At 38.0% G+C, this 17958-nt stretch overlaps 1 protein-coding gene across 1 annotated transcript in view; it reads right to left on the bottom strand.

Annotated features, from left to right (window-relative positions):
• Window positions 1–59: 59 nt before the first annotated feature.
• kitlga (kit ligand a) overlaps window positions 60–17958 on the bottom strand; it is a 38254-nt gene continuing 20355 nt past the window's right edge. The window contains exons 2-8 of the mRNA XM_016680847.1: window positions 8911–9018; window positions 8185–8241; window positions 7231–7383; window positions 6924–7098; window positions 3607–3672; window positions 1419–1516; window positions 60–1195 (exon numbers count right to left, since the gene is read on the bottom strand). Coding sequence (XP_016536333.1) covers window positions 1088–1195; window positions 1419–1516; window positions 3607–3672; window positions 6924–7098; window positions 7231–7383; window positions 8185–8241; window positions 8911–9018 — 765 coding nt within the window. The 3' untranslated portion in view covers window positions 60–1087. The remainder of the gene's footprint in view (window positions 1196–1418; window positions 1517–3606; window positions 3673–6923; window positions 7099–7230; window positions 7384–8184; window positions 8242–8910; window positions 9019–17958) is intronic.

Below are 17958 nucleotides of genomic sequence, written 5' to 3'. Positions count from 1 at the left end.
GCCACTCGTTGAAAACCTACAACACTTTACAACACTCCACCACAACAGAGTTTCTCCATGTTGCTTCCAACAGTTCTTAGCAGTGCTGTAGTTTACATGATAAGCTCAGCTAATTGCTAATTGCTGCTGGCACTAGTCTGTAGGAGCTGGTGGGAGTCGCTGTGGAGCGCTTCCCTTAGTGCAGCTCAATCATATTTAGTTCTACAACATCCAAAATCGAGTGTTAAGTGTCTTTCTGAAAGTTTTGTTTGGCACACCCTTAACTGCAACTGCACTGAAAGATGCTATGAGCTGAATTATGAACAAGTCATATAAAAACAAAGTTCAGACAAGCTAACGCTAGCTTCCTGCTTTGGCAAAAGTGTTTTCTTGCTGGATTAAACATTGACAGCAGAAGCAAGATATGAGTTTATTGAAGAAGGTGGAGTATTTGCACTTGCATTTTTAATGTTATATTGAGATACTGTTTTTCTGTTTAAAATTAGTAGGAAATTCTAAAACTAGTGTATTATTTAATCAAATGGAAGAAAATACGATATAAAAACTACTCAGTTTTGGTAGTACCCTACATACTTCTGACATATCATACCATTTAACTGGCTGTGATGATATATTACACTTACTGCGAGGGTTGAGGTGGGGAAGTCAAGTAAAGGTGAGGGCTTTAAAAATTCAATGCAAATTCTCAAAGCTCAAACAGCTGAAGCACTGCAGTCCAGATTTACTGTCCTTCTTATGATTTGAAGTTCCATGACCTTTCATTGTGTAATTGTATAGTAACCCTGCTTTTGGACAAAGTCCCAGTTCTTTCAAGAAACTACCACTTCACAGTTTTTACAGTGCATATCGCTCGTTTAAGAGCACACCTGCTTCTTATCAAGTTATATGACTCTGTGGTTTGTGTTTCCACTTCTTTCTTGTTCACTGCAGATTTTTCTATCCTCAGAAGTTAGAATAATCGAGTCCAGACCCCATGTCATTGATGACAAGAGATTAAACAAAATACAAAAAGAACACAAATAACAATTATGTTGTTAAATGCATTCATTTGCAAGATGCACAAGCTGTGGAAAACGACAGAAGCAGCTTACTTTTCTGACGTTTCACCGGCTGGCTGAGGTGCCATCGGCTCTGTAAAGCTTTCTTCTTCTCCACGATTTGATCGAGGATGCTCTACGTTCCTTCTTGACCTGACCTGCAAAGGGTTAAAAAAAATTATAATAATGTGCCAAACACTCACTAGACTCTTTAGCGTCGGCGAAAAGTTGAAAGGCTGCCGATGGTTATAATAAATACTGTGGAAAAAAGAAACAAGTATCTACCGACATCACCATAAAACCCCCAGAGAAACAGGTTTTATCTCTGGAGCGACTCGTGAAGTTTTATGACCTTGTGTCAGGGGTTAAACGTTAGCTCACCTTCCACACAAGCAGGAAGATTAGGGCCAGCAGTGGGATAAACAGTAAGGAGAAAAGGCTTTTCTCCACCACCTGGCGAAGGGGACTTGGCGATGAAGCTGGAATGGAAAAACAGAAAAAAAAAGAAAAAGAAAAACTCATAAACCTTTTGCCTCTAGCTAGTACTGGATTTGACATACAGTAGATAAAGAAATCAATTAGTGCCTTTTTTTATTGTAAAATCGCCCTGTGTGAAATTGTCAAAAGGTTCCTTCTGTTAGAGCACAAATCAGCTAAAACTGTTGCTGTAGAACCACTGTTAGACATCTGGTGTGATGTGGCATCTGGAACCAACCAGTCTGCAGCAGATCTATTAACTTATGTAAGTAAGTAGCTGGAACCTGAATGGCACTTTCTCATTTGTCCAGTGAATGTCTCAGATCCTCAGAGCTCTGAAGAAATAGAGAATTTGGTAGACCAAGTTAACACCTATAAAACTGAGGCACTGCTGTTTTCTCGTGTCGTTTCGTCATTGGTTTTTGCCTCGTCCTTGCGACCTGGTAGAGCAAATTTTTCAAGCCAACTACTACAGTAAGCTATATTGTAAGCAACAGGGTTTTTTGTTGATGTTCAACTAAAACACTGGTGGATGACTAGGGGATATTTTCAGTAGTCCAACATGTACAGCTTAGCTGACGATAAAGGTAAAGATGAGTCTTTGGTTTTCATTATAAACAACATTAATTTATCTTGTTTATGTTGTGTTTTTTACAGGTTTCCACAGAGATCTTTTCTGAGCAAAAATGTAGGATGTAAAAAACTCCCTAAAGTCGATAGTAACAAGTTGAAACTGTGCATTTATGTATCATGCTATTCATCCAACACACTGTTGCATTTCTGCCTAGGGTTTTATTTAAGGCATAGATCAAGGTATCTGATACTCAAATTCAAAAGTACTTTATTAACTTCAAAAGGAAGATAGATGTTGTTGTAACTCATTAATTCTTTAAAGAGTTATTGTACATGGTGATTGCACATGGTGATTGCTGCTGGCAGGAAAGATCTCTTGTAGCCGTCTGTATTGCAGTAAATCTCAAAAAGCCTCTGACTGAAAATACTCTGCCTTCCCAAGACAGTCTCATGAAGATGATAGGTCAGGGTTGTCTATAATTTTCCTTGATTTTATGAAGAATCCTTCTTTGCATCATTATCTCCAGAGGTTCCAAAGTCATGAAGCCAAATTTAATTTGATCTCTTGCTAATCCAGGCTGCTATGCATGTTTTTGTATGTAGGTAAAAAAGATGCCATGCAGTTTATGGAATACACAGACAACACTGCATTTGATTTAAAAAAAAGTTATAGCAATAGCCCAACGATTATGTTGCTTAATGTCATGCTATGTTATGCAGACGCTTTGTCTGCAGTGATGAAGATAAATTCACCTCCAGTGGAACTTCGCTACTTTCTTAGGTTTTCCCAAATTGACACTATCTGTCCCAAATCTTTACCTCTCCCAGACTCTTAAATTTTTTCATGACTACAGAAACCAGTCATTCCTTTGCTACATTACAAAATCCCTCCAGGTGCCACGGGAACAACTTTAACTTAACTTAGCTACCACAGACTTTCTATTCATCCACAGCTGTGGGAGAAGAAAGGCTAAAAGGAGATCATGTGAAGAACACAAAGCAATATTTATACAACAAATACATGTCAAACCAACTCCCTCGCAGTGGTTACATTCTGATATGTGAGCAAAATTCCTCCCAATTCAGAGCAAACGTACACCATTAAAAGAGTCCTAATAAAGTCAGCCTGCAAGCACAACTGGAATGTGTGGAGATGTTTGAATAGGAGAATTGCTGCTGCTAATGTGAAAAAAAAAAAAAACTGAAAAAATTTTGCATAACACTGTTGTAACTAAAATATGGATCATAATACCCAACCACTGAGGAAAGTTGAACACCATTCTAAAAGCTAAAAGCTAAAAGCTAACCTAACCAGATTGGAATTAAGTGCTTTTGGGATTGTTTGGTCGGGTGACCAAACAATCCCAAAAGCACTTAATCCCAATCTGGGCTGTTTTCTGGGATGAAACCTTGAAAACCCTTGAATCATTTTTGTTTCTACAGTTGTACAAAATCACAGGCCAAGAGTAAGTTCATGAAGAAAAAGTTGGTCTATCTAAAAGTTGATGAGAGACTTTACCTGATGAGCGCGCTATTTCTTTAGTAGAGATACTGAGTGACGTGTCTTGGCCTGACGTATACTGAGCTGAAAACAAGAAGATAAAAAAAAGGGAGTTCAGGAGACAGCGACAAAAACTGAAGACAAAAGACTGATAGAGTGAAGCATAACTGTCTGATGATGAAAACATTCATTGTTAGGTAGTAAATAGTCACTTCAGAGGTACTCTTTTTATCCCTCCCCCAAACAACACACAAAAACATCTGATCTGGTGGCAAAAAAAAAAAAAAAAAAAAAAAGAAAAGCGCTTTGGAAAGATTGGAAGATTGCTCTGTAATCAACACGTATACAATCAGGTTTCAGCCCTTTTCTTCCTTTTAAACACCGCACTACCTTGGGACATCTTCCCTTAGTCCTGTGACTCAGCCGTGTCTCAATGGGCATTCTAAGCACTGAGGCCAGTCCTGAGTTTTTATCTTGCTGAGTTCTTGTGTGGAAATAATGGTGGCAGATTAAAAGCTTCTCCTAAAAAGCCACAAGAGATCTGCCCTAAATACAGCTCGCTCACAATGCTCCATACCAGGTGGCAGCAGTTTCACAATCGTAAGCAAAGCAGGAGCATGGCTTGCTGCTGGTTAGGATTTGGAGATTAGCTTCAGAGACAGTGGAAATGGAAAGTTCCCTTCAGTGGTTCCGGCAAGATCCCAAAGGTTTTCAGCCAGTTTGTACATTTTGTCAATTTGTTGTGATTTTTTTTTATATGAAGGCAAAGCAGTTTTAGGACCCAAAAGGGGGGTCCATTTTGGATGGGCTGTTGGTCTTTGTGCAACAAGCCACCCAAAAGCATGTAAAAAAATAAATAAATAAATAAGAAAAAAAAACAAAACAAATGTACTTGTACTCCCAAACAATAGATGGCGATAAAGCCCATTAATGAGTTAAAAGCTGTAGTTTCATACCATTCAATTTAATAAGTTGTTCAAGCTTTATGCATGTAATAACTAGTAACCAGTTACTAGTTGTAGCATTTATTTGAGTAACTTTTTCACCCTTCATTTTAGCATTTAAAATACCAGAATTAGATGATTTCTAAGTTTACAAGCTGACATTATTTTAAAATATTCAATCAGGTAGTCTGGTCAGTTACTCAGTACTTGAGTAGCATTTTCACCAAATATTATTTTCTGCTCCTACTTAATGATACCTAAGTAACTAATAGGATGGCTACTTTTTATTTCACTTGAGTGAAGACATGTTGAAGTAGTGAATTGAAATTTTTGGGTGGTCTAACCTCAAAAGGATAGACCTTTTCTATTTTAATTGTTTAATTGTCTCACAATTAAACAAGTCTAAAAACCAAAACACATGGAGAGTCAATATGAACAGGGGTATTTTTGCAAATTTCACAAATTCCTCTGTCATAAGAGGAATATGACAGAGCTCGTAGAGCTCTTGAACTATTTCTAACATAAACGGGTCTTCTTGAAACATCTTGAAAAAAATTTAAAAATCCTCCTCGAACTCAATGTTGTAGACATCCTTGGACCTCAGGAATGGGTAAACGGGTGCAACTGTTTGGGTGAATACTGGGTCCATGCTGCTGGTAGCGTTCCTCACCGGTTGTGGTCGGGTCCTTCTGTCATAAGGTGTGGGTGGTGGTGAGGTTGAACGCAGGCTGAACTCAGGTTGTAGTGAAATGATGGATTTAATGCTGACAATAATGAACAAAGACAGTCCAGGACAGGCAGCACAGGAGAGAACTAAAGCACACGGCTAGTACCGGTAGCACTGTCGTGAAGTCTGACACGGAGCTTAGTTGACCAGGACTTCACAGTACCACTGGAAAACTCGACAGAAACCGACGCACGTAAGTCAACATTAGACAAGGACCCGACAAGAGACAAAGACAACAGGTGGGTTTAAATACAGAGGGAGGGTAATCAGGTAAGTAGACACATCTGGGGAGCAATCAAGAGGGAAGACAGACTCACAGGGGAAAACTAAAACACAGAAAAACCTCAAAAATAACCACACAGAAAACACAGATCATAACATCCTCTCTCTAAATTTTTTTGGGATTTGTAGTTTTTCCCCAAAATATCGTGAAAAATGTGTTTTGTCTTGACCTCTAACATGTTGTACTTTCTTGTCTTGGAACTGAATGCATTCCAGTCGCTGACAATTTCAGATTTAAATGAAATTGTTACGATCTGCTTATAGTCTGCAGTAAGGAAATGTACGACGGCATACTAGAGCCATTGTAGACAGATACAAATATAAAAAAACCCTTTTGAAACTTATATCTGTACATGAGATCTTCTTTTCTGTTTTTTCTGAGTCCATAGGATAAAGGATTTACATGTGCTGAGACCCCCTCAGGCCAAAAACAAAACAGTCTGCTCTTTGTTTTACAAGAATTTAGGCCACCATTCAGCTATTGAAGAGGATCAGCCACACACTAAAGCAATGGCTACGTAGGAGAGAGTTTATGAGCTCAAATTCGGCAACAGTCTGAATTAAGATAACCCTCTGAGGTTCTCAAACAAGCAGTTCGGTTCAAGCATTGTAGTTTACACGTATTCCACAAAATCCAGCAGAAACATTTCATATGGCTATAAAAATCTCACTTCTGGGAAAACAAACTGCAGCTTCTATTTATGTTCACTAGAAAGGCAGCTTCTTTCTTCCTGGTTTTAAGAACAGTGGATTTATTTACACTACTCAGGGATTCGGAGAAGGTTTCACAGAACAGTTTCATTTTTTGGTTTTTCAAGCGATGAAAGAAGAAGACAAAAATGACAGTTGTTGAATTTTTTTCTTGGTCAAGCAAAGTTGGCCTTTTATTAGAGTAGAAAATATTAACTTAATTTTGATTGTGATTAATGTCTGATTGTGCACAGCTTTTCAAGAGTGTGACTAGCGCAATATTAATATTATTTCAAAATGGCTGAGCTGGATGTTTTTCAAAGCATCTGGGATTACGAAGGTGCTCTGTTCATTTTAGAATTGTTCATAATTCTGAACTTTCATTCATGAATGCGTTGTCCTGAAGTTGAGTTGAACGTTTATATGGATCACTACTGAGTGAATCAACGTGTTTTTGAAAATTTCAGTCTTTCTTTCTTCCTTTGCTTCTTTCCATCTTTCTTAGCAAATCATAAAGTTCAACATTCTATATGTTAGTCAAACTAAAATAAACCCACACGCTGTAGTTCATCTATGTCATCACACACATAATAAGTTTTTCCTGCAGAATATTTGTTGATTGTTTCTTATTAAGGTTCACATCTAAGTCACATTTTTCCCTCTAAATACAAGAAGAATGAAGCCGGCGGTACCTGAAGAGGATTCTTCTGTCGGTATCGGTGTGGTGGGGCAGGGAGGTGGATCACATTCCTCTTCAGGTCTTTCTCTGTCTGCAGTATTACACACCTCCTCGACAAAGTTAAAGTATTTCCCTGTTTCCCACTTATCATCTCTGTAGTGGCACTCAAACTCTAACATTTGTGTATTCTGTAAGGATGAGAAGAGAGGCACTAGCAATTAGTCATAAGTGATAAGGAGAGACAATCACACGCCACTATAAAGTTTTCTAGATAATCAGCAAAGTCATTATTTATATGATAATTAATTATGGGAACTCGCCATATTACTGATTCCTATCCGCTTCTCTTCAATGAATTGGATGAGTATTTGTATGTTGAGATTATTAGATGAAATGTTTCCAAACTTTTCAGATAAATCCTTCAAGCTCTCCTCCAAGTAGTAAAGATTTAACTTTGCCCAACACATGTCGCCCTGAAGGAAAAACAACAACAAAAAGACAGAAAATCTGTGAAAAATATGCAACAGTTTTAGTAATGAAAGTCACCCCAGGACAGCTGGTATCACTTAAAGAAATCCGGTTAAGAAATGGACACATTCGGGCATTACAGTATGACCTGGGTTGTCTGGAACTGGAGACAATAGAGTCTTCCAGACTGATACATAAAAGATATTGAATCCATCACATCCTATGAGTTTGGAAGTTCAAAGTCAGTTGCATGGCCAAATGTCTTGGTTGTCCCACCGTGTTATTGGTAAAACGTTCATAAAATTTTGGCTGTTGCAATACTTTGAGTAACCTGTGATTGCCATAATGCCTCTTTTACAAGTGTTTTTTTTTTAGCTTTCAGTGGTCATAATGTTTGGTTAATGAAGGTTTTTGTTTTTTAAATTAAAGGTATTAAACTCATCCATGCGTTTATCACATTGATTTCTGAAATGGTGTCTTCACAGGTCTGCCTAAAAAAATCAATCAGCTGATCCAGAACGCTGCTGCTGGTGTTCTGACTAAAACCAGGAGCATAGAGCTCATCACCCGGTTCTAAAGTCTTTCCACTGAGAAAACAGACTTTAAAATAAACTGCTGATAGTTTATAAATCACTGAACAACTTAGAACCAAAATACTTTAAACATTAAAAATACTTGGTTGGTTGATACTTTGTTGCAGCAAAGGTTGTTGTTGTATCAACCTTCCAGAAAGCTCAGGTCTTGTCAGTAAATTATTTTTTTCATTCATTAAAGAATGAACACAAGGAGAGAGGAAGACGACTTACCATTTCTTTGGGAATGAACTTGATGGGGATTTTGTAATCTTTTGGAATATTTTGTCTCTGTTGAAACAAAAATAGCAAAAGTAAAAACATTTTTGTGTTTTATTGAAGACATTCAAAATCCAAAGGTTTACATACACACTTATTTTCTCCTGACTGGCATAAAATAAAACTAAACACTTCCTTTTTTAGGGTTAGTTAGGATTACCAAACACAACGCTTCCTCTTGAGACGTCGTTGGACAAGCAAAAGGTGCATTTAGCAAAAATGAAGAGCATCACGAGGGAAGAAGTTTATGTGGAAATATTATAGCAACATTTCCAGATTTCTGCCAGAATATTACAACTTGGGCACCAGTGGCTCTCCCAAATAGAAAATGTACAACTTGGTCTTCTAAATCAGATAGAAAGCGGACAACAACATTAATGCTTTGCAGTAGCTAGTAGGGCAGACTACAGACTTGACTCAGTTGTACTGGTTCTGTCAAAAGAAATTCCAACAAACAATTATGAAGAGCTTGAGGCAATAACTATAGGCAATTCTACCCAACACCAAGGAAATCTATTTAAACTTCTATTCTTCATTACTTTGGTATTTACTAAATGGACATAATGTCTTGACTCATGTAAAGCAGGAAATGTTTAGTGTGATTTTATGTACAGAAAACACCAACAGAACCTAATTCATCATTGAAAATGTTGCCTAAACGGTTTAATTTCCAAATCTTACCAAATCAGGGACTCTCCTGTCAATATCATTGACCACTTTTCCAGTTGCAGCTGAATGTACCCCAAGCGTCATGAACAGCAGGAAATGGACACAAACGTCTATCCAACTCTGTGAATCAAGAGAGATAACAATTAGCAATCAGCTGAACCATATCCAGTGTCATTATGACCAGATGATAGTTAATAATTGAGCAACATGAGGACCTTCATTAGTTGTTTTTTTATTATTTCTTCTGTCTGACGTACACAGTGATGATGTCGGTGTTTCAGAGACTTTTTTTTGAAAACACAAACTATTTTTTTATTTGAATTTAGAGTGCACCTGTGACCTAAAATATAATAATTTTTTATTATCAATCATTAGTTGCAGGACAGCTAGTGCTTCCAAAAATAAATAAATAAATAATTAAAACATTTATACTAAAAATATGACTTTTTAGCTCTTCCCACCCAAAACTTTTGCATTATTTTTTTAACCTAACAAGCGAATCAGCAGGTTTTCCTCTGTGTCACCAGGGTCAGAGTGGAAAACAAGTGTCATATTTGAAATCACTCAAATATCTGCTGGCTTCCTCTTTGGGATTAGATAATAGAAATAACATGTAAAAATTGACCACAGGAGTGAATTGGGGAAATTGTGACAATGTAAAATAAAATAAAACAATAAGACACTAAACTCACAACTCAGAAGTGTAAATTTATTTGGTATAACTTCGATCGAATTGGAAAATCTTTGTTCACTTCTAATACAATCTGTCATTTTAATTGACCTGCTTTTGGTTGTTACCTTGACTGACATGTAATAAATGATTCTCGACTAGCTGCTTATGGACGATGAAAGAAACAAAAAAAAATAAACCTTTCACAGGGTTTATTTAAAGCCGTCCTGTGGAGCCTCTAACAATGAATGACATTCTCATTGTGAGATTGCTGCTTTGGGGTTTTAGGCTGACGTTCCGAATGACAATGCATGGGAAGCACAGACCAACAAAAGACTACAGATAGTGCAGATATATTTAAACAGAGCTATGTTTTTAGAATTTGATGTTGTTTTGAGGAAGGAAAGGCTTTGAATATGTTTGAAGGAGCGACTCCCCTTTAGCGAGGCCAGGTAACGTAAACATGTCTACCAACTGATACTTTAAAGGCTCATCAGCAGAAAGCCGCCATTGGCTGACCTCTTTTCTGATGTCAGCGCCAATCCGACAATATTATGCAATGGACCTGCAGTTGTTCTCTTAATATAGATCAGGGCCAGTCACCGTCTTGCCCGAGTTAGTTCGGCAACCTTGAATGGCAACCAGCTCCATGGCAAATGCAGCTTTAAAGTGCTCTAAAGAGAGTGGAATTAAGAGATCATTGTTGACTTAACCACAGAACCAGGCTTCAACAGGCGCAGTGGCGTTCATCGCCGCAGTTTATTTGGATTAAGATTTTCTAATCATGCTGTCTCTTTGGTTCTCGTGAGGAAAAACTAGAACCGAGAGAACAAAAGCTGTAGAATGTTTCACGCAAACTGCAGCTCCCAGATTGCCAGCTCTTTCTATATGTTTGTCAAGCCCAACCAAAACAGGAAAGGAAAGAAACAATGCTCCATCAAGAGCAGGAAAGGCTAACGGAAAGGCATCATGTAAAAGGCAGATGGGGTGCAGAGGCTTTCACCTCAGCTTCAGCTTATCCACTCAAATCAACAGACGGAGATGAGTGGACGTGAGTGTTATGGGTGGGAAGCATGGGAAACAAATGGGCAAAGTCATTTTGTTCTTTATGGTGAAAAAAAAAGTTCACCGCCAAATTGGTTGACCTGTACAGAGTTTGGTTCACAAGGAGACCAGGCATTGTTCAGTGGAAACTGAACAATTATCCAACATCACCTAAAGGCATTTCAATAGCAAATAGGAGTGGAAGAATTTGATGACATAAATAAATAAATAAATATATATATATATATATATATATATATATATATATATATATAAGCAGACATGGGAAGTCTTTGCAAAGCATTCAAGAAAAACACAGATTGAATCCAACCAATGTTACTTATGCCTGCTGTTAAAGTCTACAAAAAAAATTAAATACATGAAATTCAAACTACATATTCTTTTGTGTATGCTGACAGAATGGTATGTTCTCAGTGACGTTGAGGCGTGAGGCGTCTTATGTCCTGGTTTTTTGGAACCGTCACAGATTTTTTTTCATCGATTCACACTGAACCTTCAGCTATAACAGAACGACTCAGTCTTTTATAGACCAAACAGTGGAGGCCTTTTTGTGCCCCAGAATTAATGAAGTATCTGACAGTGAAGACAATGTAATGTCTCCAGATTAAAAAAAACACCTTATGAGACAGCAATGCCATCAGAGTGAGGGTTCTACTGGGAGTCCGCTTAAGATAACAGAAATCCCATTGGTCCGATGTTGGAAACATTTGGTTCATTTGTATATGTTTCGTCCCTCTACATAGATATGTCAAAAATATGCCACATGTACTGGAAAATAGCCAAAGAAAAGCAGCTTGCTACATGCAAACACACAATGGGGCCCACATCAAGCTCCTTCAAGTCCTTAAAGTTGACTAGTACGTCTATGAGACGCTGCCTCTTCACTCACTGTTTTGACACTACAGGACACCGGCAGCTGCTTCACAGGCAATCCAGGTTTGAGGAACTCCAGGGCTGCAGTGACCCACATTGTTTAGATGTTTCCCTTTCTGAACACGTTCCATGTGAATAACCGATTCCACATTTTCCTGCCCTCTTAAACCGGCACTTGGAAAAGTACTCATCATCCCGACTCCCCCTATGACGGATCGTTTTTCTACAATGAGTGATGAGATTTTACAGGTGTTTTGGAAAATCTTCATTCATTTATTTTCCAAAAATAGAGCAAAGATTTTATAGAATCAGTAGTCGGTGCATTTCGTTCTTCTTACGCCAAAGAAGAACGAAAGGAGAAAGTAATATAGGAAACTGTGCTAGCAGTCTGGACAATGAACAATTTTTATTAATCAACTATTTTGACACAGGGAAACACAAGAACTACTTCCTTCCTTACTTCAAATTAAGACACTCAAACAATTACAACAAGATTAAAACTTGATGAAACACTCAGTGCTTATGATATCATAAGCACTGAGTGTTTATGATATCATAAACACACCAATTTCCACCAGCTGGAAATTGGTGCGACCAACAGCAATGGTCGCACCAATTGCTGTTGGTGCGACCATAGATATCCTTTGCTGTTATGTGTCTTAACTTATTGTATTACTCTGTAGACTGCTTGAAAATAAATCATTTTAACCACATGACAATTTCAGCTGATATAAATATCCAGTATCATATTGATGTTATGGCAGATAACCAACAGTTACTAACATTTACATTCATATTGAAATATTTTATTTATATTTCAATACCCATTTTGACAACCACTGCTTCTTTGCTTCAGTTAAACACCCCATAATCCTTTGCTGCATTACCATCACTGTCACATGACCAAACATGATCAACCTCCTCCTCCAGTCTGAGTTATGCAAAACTGCCATTTGTGAGTTGGTGTGCCATATCTATATTACTACCATATAGAAAAAGATAATGATCAAAACAACAACCCCGAGAAAAGCCATAATTTTCACACTGACTGAATGCACACCATTGTTTGGTCCCAATAAAACCTAATTTCTGCTATTTTCTCTTTGTTTTAGAAAAAGCACCGAGGCTGACCGCCACTGACACACCACACTGGAATGAGGAGTTAAGTCAGGAGTTTTTATTTGCAACGGTTGTTTCAAAGAAAAATTGACTTCAAAAGGAGCAGACTCTCATTCCAAACAGCTGGAAAATAAACTCGGAGAAATGAAGGGAGTAAACAGTTCCTGCTCAAAAATCCACCAGCGGAGCTGCTTTCAAACTGTTCTGCGAAACAGAGGGAACCAGAGATGTTCCACAATTTTTGGAAAGGGTATACGGCATTTACTGCCAAAACCTGAGGAACAGATTGGCACAACTACTGGGTTTAAGGAAAGCAATCACTTTTTTTTCCCTTTAAGGATGTTTTCTTTGCCCAACATTAAAACTTGTTCAATGATCTGAAACATGTACAGTAAGTGTGATGAAAACCAAGGCAGAAGCAGAAAACATTTGTTAGCATGTCGATACTTATTCACGGCACTACACACACCGCTTAACATCACATTGTGCAACTGTTTTGAAGCAATTTGATCTTACAACTGAACCACAATCACCCATCCAAAGACAAGCTGAATAGATCTTCCAACACCTACAAAATATCAGTGGTGTGTCTTTCACAAATTGAGTCAATTGGCTCAGTTAGCCTGAGTTTATACCGCTGGAAGAATTGCAGATGTGAGTTGTTAGCAGAGAATCCCTGTTATTACTCTTCTTAAGCTAATGGTGATCCCCGTGTTTTTTTTTTTTTTCTTTTGCGAGAGCAAATAAAGCCGAGCGAAATCACCTGGCTTCGCAGCGGGATCTGACATGAAAGGTGAGCGATGACAGCGGTATCGGCCACCGCCGCTCCTCAGGTTTTTAAGAGACAGATTCCCAGCATGCGAACACAGCAGCAGGCTGGAGAAAAAAAACAAAACAATCATATTAAAGGAGCTGTGCTGACTACAAGCCTGAGGTTCAATTCTCCTCAGACCTCCCAGTGCTGACAAGTCATGAAGTGGCTGTCAGAAACACGTGTTCATAAAATTTGGTGAGCTGATAGGCCCGGAGGAGCAGAGCACCGGATTAAATTTTGTAACTATTTAGCGCAGGCTTGCGCTTTCCAAAAAAACATATCTATCTTTAAAGCACAACTGATGGTCCAGTGAAACGGAAGGAAAGTAAATGTTTTGATGATCCCACTTAGTGAGTCTGGAAAGGGCCTAAGCCAATGCTTTTCTACATCATGGAATAAACATTAGAAGATGTAACATGTTCTTCTGCTGTCAAAGCCAATAAAATCTGATTATATAGTAAATGGGGTATAAATCTTGTAGCAGAAAAAAAAGAAGAAGAAAAGATTCCCTAATGGCAGCATTCCCAGATTTGGATAAAGTGTAATTATTTGTTTCTTTGCTTTGAGGTCAATCTGTCCTCGGGGAAAATCCATTCCTGTCCGTGAGTCGCTGACAGCCTCTTAACAGGATTTAACACTTTGTTGATACATACTGCTACAGCAGTGTTCGTGTTCTTGGATTTTCCCCGACTCTGTATAAACATCAGACCTACCACTGCAACAATCAGGATTTATATTTTTTTCTTGTTCCTGACACTGATCAGGGGCCATTTAGGAAGAAACGTTTGCTGATAGAGTGTCTCCGTTACGATACATCATTAAAATCACTGACGTGTGTATGCCTGAAAAGGCAGCAAGACAACAGAACATTTCATCAGTAATACTCTACACTCGCTCACTGATCATATTCATAACAGTGCAAATTTAGTTCATCAGAAAAAAAAAACAAAAAACAAAAAACTTTATCTTTAAGTATATCTGTAACATCCTGATTTATCAGCATTCAAATTTGGCCTTAGGCCTGAATTTTAAGTTCTCTGTTTCACTAACATCTTTTAACATTATATTCATTATGCCCTGAGACAGACTGGCGACCTGTCCAGGGTGACCCCGCCTCTCGCCCGGAACGTTAGCTGGAGAGGCACCAGCAACCCTCCCGACCCCACTAAGGGACAAGGGTGTAGAGAAAATGGATGGATGGATGGATTATATTCATAATGCAAAATGTGCTATAAGTTCCTTTATATGTGCAGTATTAGGAGTTTCCCTTACTATGTTACCAACAGTTGTTAAAAATATGCTACATATATCAAATATTTTTACTTTGTAATTTAATACCTTGAAATTGTCCCTCTGTCTCTTTAAAAGCTCCTGCTCCTTCTGAAACTCCACCTTCAAGAAGTCATCACAACATGGCCCCTCTATTAACCGTTTAGCAACGTTTTTACCAGCGTTTCACTGACAAGTAGCTCCTATAATGAACTCAGCAGATGCTCAGTTCCACCAGGTGTTTGCTAATTGCTGCTGGCTAGTCTGAAGGAGCTGAGAGTGGGAGTTGCAGAGGGGGCTGCTCTGTGAGGTCAAAGCTTGGAAACCGAAGCTCAGAGGAGCAGCAACCAGGCGTTTTTCACGGCTGAATGGTTGCCATGGAGATAAAGGAGTTTCTAAAACATGCATCAAAGAATGAAAGCAACACCACGGGTTGTGTTTTTGATGAGAGAATAACATTATAGCATCATGCAAAGCTAAAAAAAAAAAAAATCTGATTTTACCTAATACTTCCCCTCTAATACAGTGTTCAGCTGGTGAGGGGTCACTCTGATCATAGTTATGAAGCCCCGTATAGGGTTAGCTGTTTGCTATGAACAATTAAAAGACCGCAGCTTAGTAAAATGCTGTAACTTACTGCATATTCTTGCTTGCTAATGAGATAAAGATTACTAGTTAAATTAAATGACAGATCAATAATGAGTCAATTCATGCTTATTCTCTATTTTGATATGTCCCGTTGATAATTCTTTAGATGTCTCAATGGCATTCCAGTGGAATGTTTTGACAAAAAAAATACTGTCATTTAGTTCAAAGTTTTTCCTGCTTCATACATTAGGCAGAGCATTAAGCACTGTGAGTTGCACCAGCCAATAGAGTCTCTTTCAAAGTAAAACTTCAATGCAATGCATAAAAAAAAAAACTGTTTTATTTGCTGTGCACTCAAAGACAGGAGTTGGGATAAAGCAAATAAAAGAAACCGGATCTGACTTCTACTGTCTAAACTCAACACTCAGCTCCGGCCTGTGACTGTTTGACTTACACCATTTGACTTTCTAAAAAGTACTTTATCAAAATCATATATTCATATCACTATCGTGCCGACACAGACATTAACACAATTTTAGTTCCACTTGGCACTATTTCTAGTAACGTTTCGAGTTGGAGGTGAAGTTTTATTCATGTGGGTATTAAAAATAAAGTCCACACTAAATTCCTATCTGAGCCCCAAATTTTGTGTTTTTAAATCATTGCCGTTGAGTTAAGATTTTAAAAGCCTTAAGGTCAGCTAAAACTCACACCCTTGATGAGAGTATGAAAAATTTACCACCATCACTGTATTTAATCTCCTGGGGATGACAGTTTTTACAGCAGCATAAAAGCCACATTAGGCCAACAGATAAAGCTAATGTCTGAGATGTTAGAACAGTTCAAAGGGCAACTTTGCTTACGATGGGCCACAGCCAAGCAATGCAGGGCTTGGTGTTGCTCAGGAAAACATGGCATATACATGACTTAGATTCTGTGCAAAGCTCAACATTTAAAGGAAAATATACATTTTCACTAGGCATGGTACAGAAACATAAAAAGAAGCCATAAAACCTCCTCCTATGTGTGGTTCGGTGGCCATAAAGCTGCCAAGACTTTAATAGCAACACTTCTGTCATTTACGTAGTCACATCTATAACTTTAATAACAGTTACCATGGCTACAGAGAGGTTGTTCAAATTTGGAAGCAGCTCACTGAGCATATCAGACCCCAAATGTTATCCCAAAACATTTGGGCTACGAATGTTCAAGTGTCTGTTCAAGTGTCAATGCAGACATTGAAGTAGTTCAATGTCTGCATTGAACTACTTCTTCCTCTACTTTGATGAAACATTTCAAATCCATATCTTATTCAATTTTATTAAATTACACTGGATTGAGAGTGTTGCATATTTATTTCTACCATTTTTTTGTGTTTGTCCAAAATATAACAACAGATGTCGATGATTCAGGACAAAAGAAATTGATGACAGAAGTCGCTGGAGTCATGAAGGACAGATGTTTAATAAGGTATATATTCAAATTTACCACAATTGAATGATACTTGATTAATCCCAGAGGGGAAAAACTTAATAATATCCACATGTTCATCTTGAGCTTAGTCTTTATTGCTAAGCTACAGAGAAGAACATCTTGCTGCAATTATGCTGATGTCTCGATAATTCAGCCACATGATTCTGTTACACTTCAAACTTCCAGAGTTCTTGCTTCTCAGCTATTTATCTAGCATATAAAAAACAAACAAAAACTCAAATAAAAACTAATTAGCTCTGAGTAAAACACCAACATTGAGGTTTTCTGTTGATCCTTACGATATAAGCATTAATACCAGTGTTATTATGTTCCATGCAAATCTTATGCTACATAATGACATGACTTTTTTGAGCTTTATATGAAGCTGTAATGTCATTCTTTCATCAAATACATACAGAGTGTTGCTTTGACTCATTCATGCATGCTTGAGAAATCCTTGAATCTCCCATGGCAACCATTTAGGGATGCCATCACGGCTGCTCATGCGAAGCACTGCCGAGTTACCCAAAGCTTCACCTTGTAGCTTCTGTGCCCGACCGAAGTCCCTCCCTGCAGAGTGCTTCTCCAGACTAGCGGGAGCAGCAATGAACAAACACTTGTTGTAACTGCGCATCTGCTGAGCTCCTAAGAACGGCTGTAAACGGCATCACGGAGAAGAATTGCTGTGATAATGTGCTGAAGCTGGAGTGGTAAAGGTAGGACTTCCTTAAAGAGACAGAGGCCAATTTCAATGCGTCAGATGCAAAGATAAATTTCTTTTTTCCACGTTATTTTTGATATATTCAGCATTTTCATAACAACTGAAATTAACATAGTCATTCGATTGTGCTATAAAATGGCACTGTGTGCCTGGGACATACTTAATAACCTGCTTTTATATCGCATGTCAACCTGGTTGCTACAAATTCAGGTTACTGTAAAAGTTAATGTTCACTGCTTCTAAGATAAAGTTTATAACATAAATTATGTAGCACCTTCATAGCCTTCAACCTATGGCAAATGTACTGATATGGGGTCGGGAGTTATATAAACAAAATAAGAAGAATTTAAGTCAGCACCCTTTGAAAGCCCTTTTCATTACTGTTAAAATAACATTTTGACATTTTTTTGGATGTAGTAATAACACAAGAGCTATCACTTGTGCAAGTCTAACCCTTTGCAAATACAT

Source organism: Poecilia formosa, unplaced genomic scaffold (genome assembly GCF_000485575.1).
Source record: "Poecilia formosa unplaced genomic scaffold, Poecilia_formosa-5.1.2 Scaffold258, whole genome shotgun sequence".
Taxonomy (NCBI): Eukaryota; Metazoa; Chordata; class Actinopteri; order Cyprinodontiformes; family Poeciliidae; genus Poecilia; species Poecilia formosa.
The sequence above is the reverse complement of the archived record's forward strand: the minus strand, read 5'-3'. Positions and strand labels throughout refer to the sequence as shown.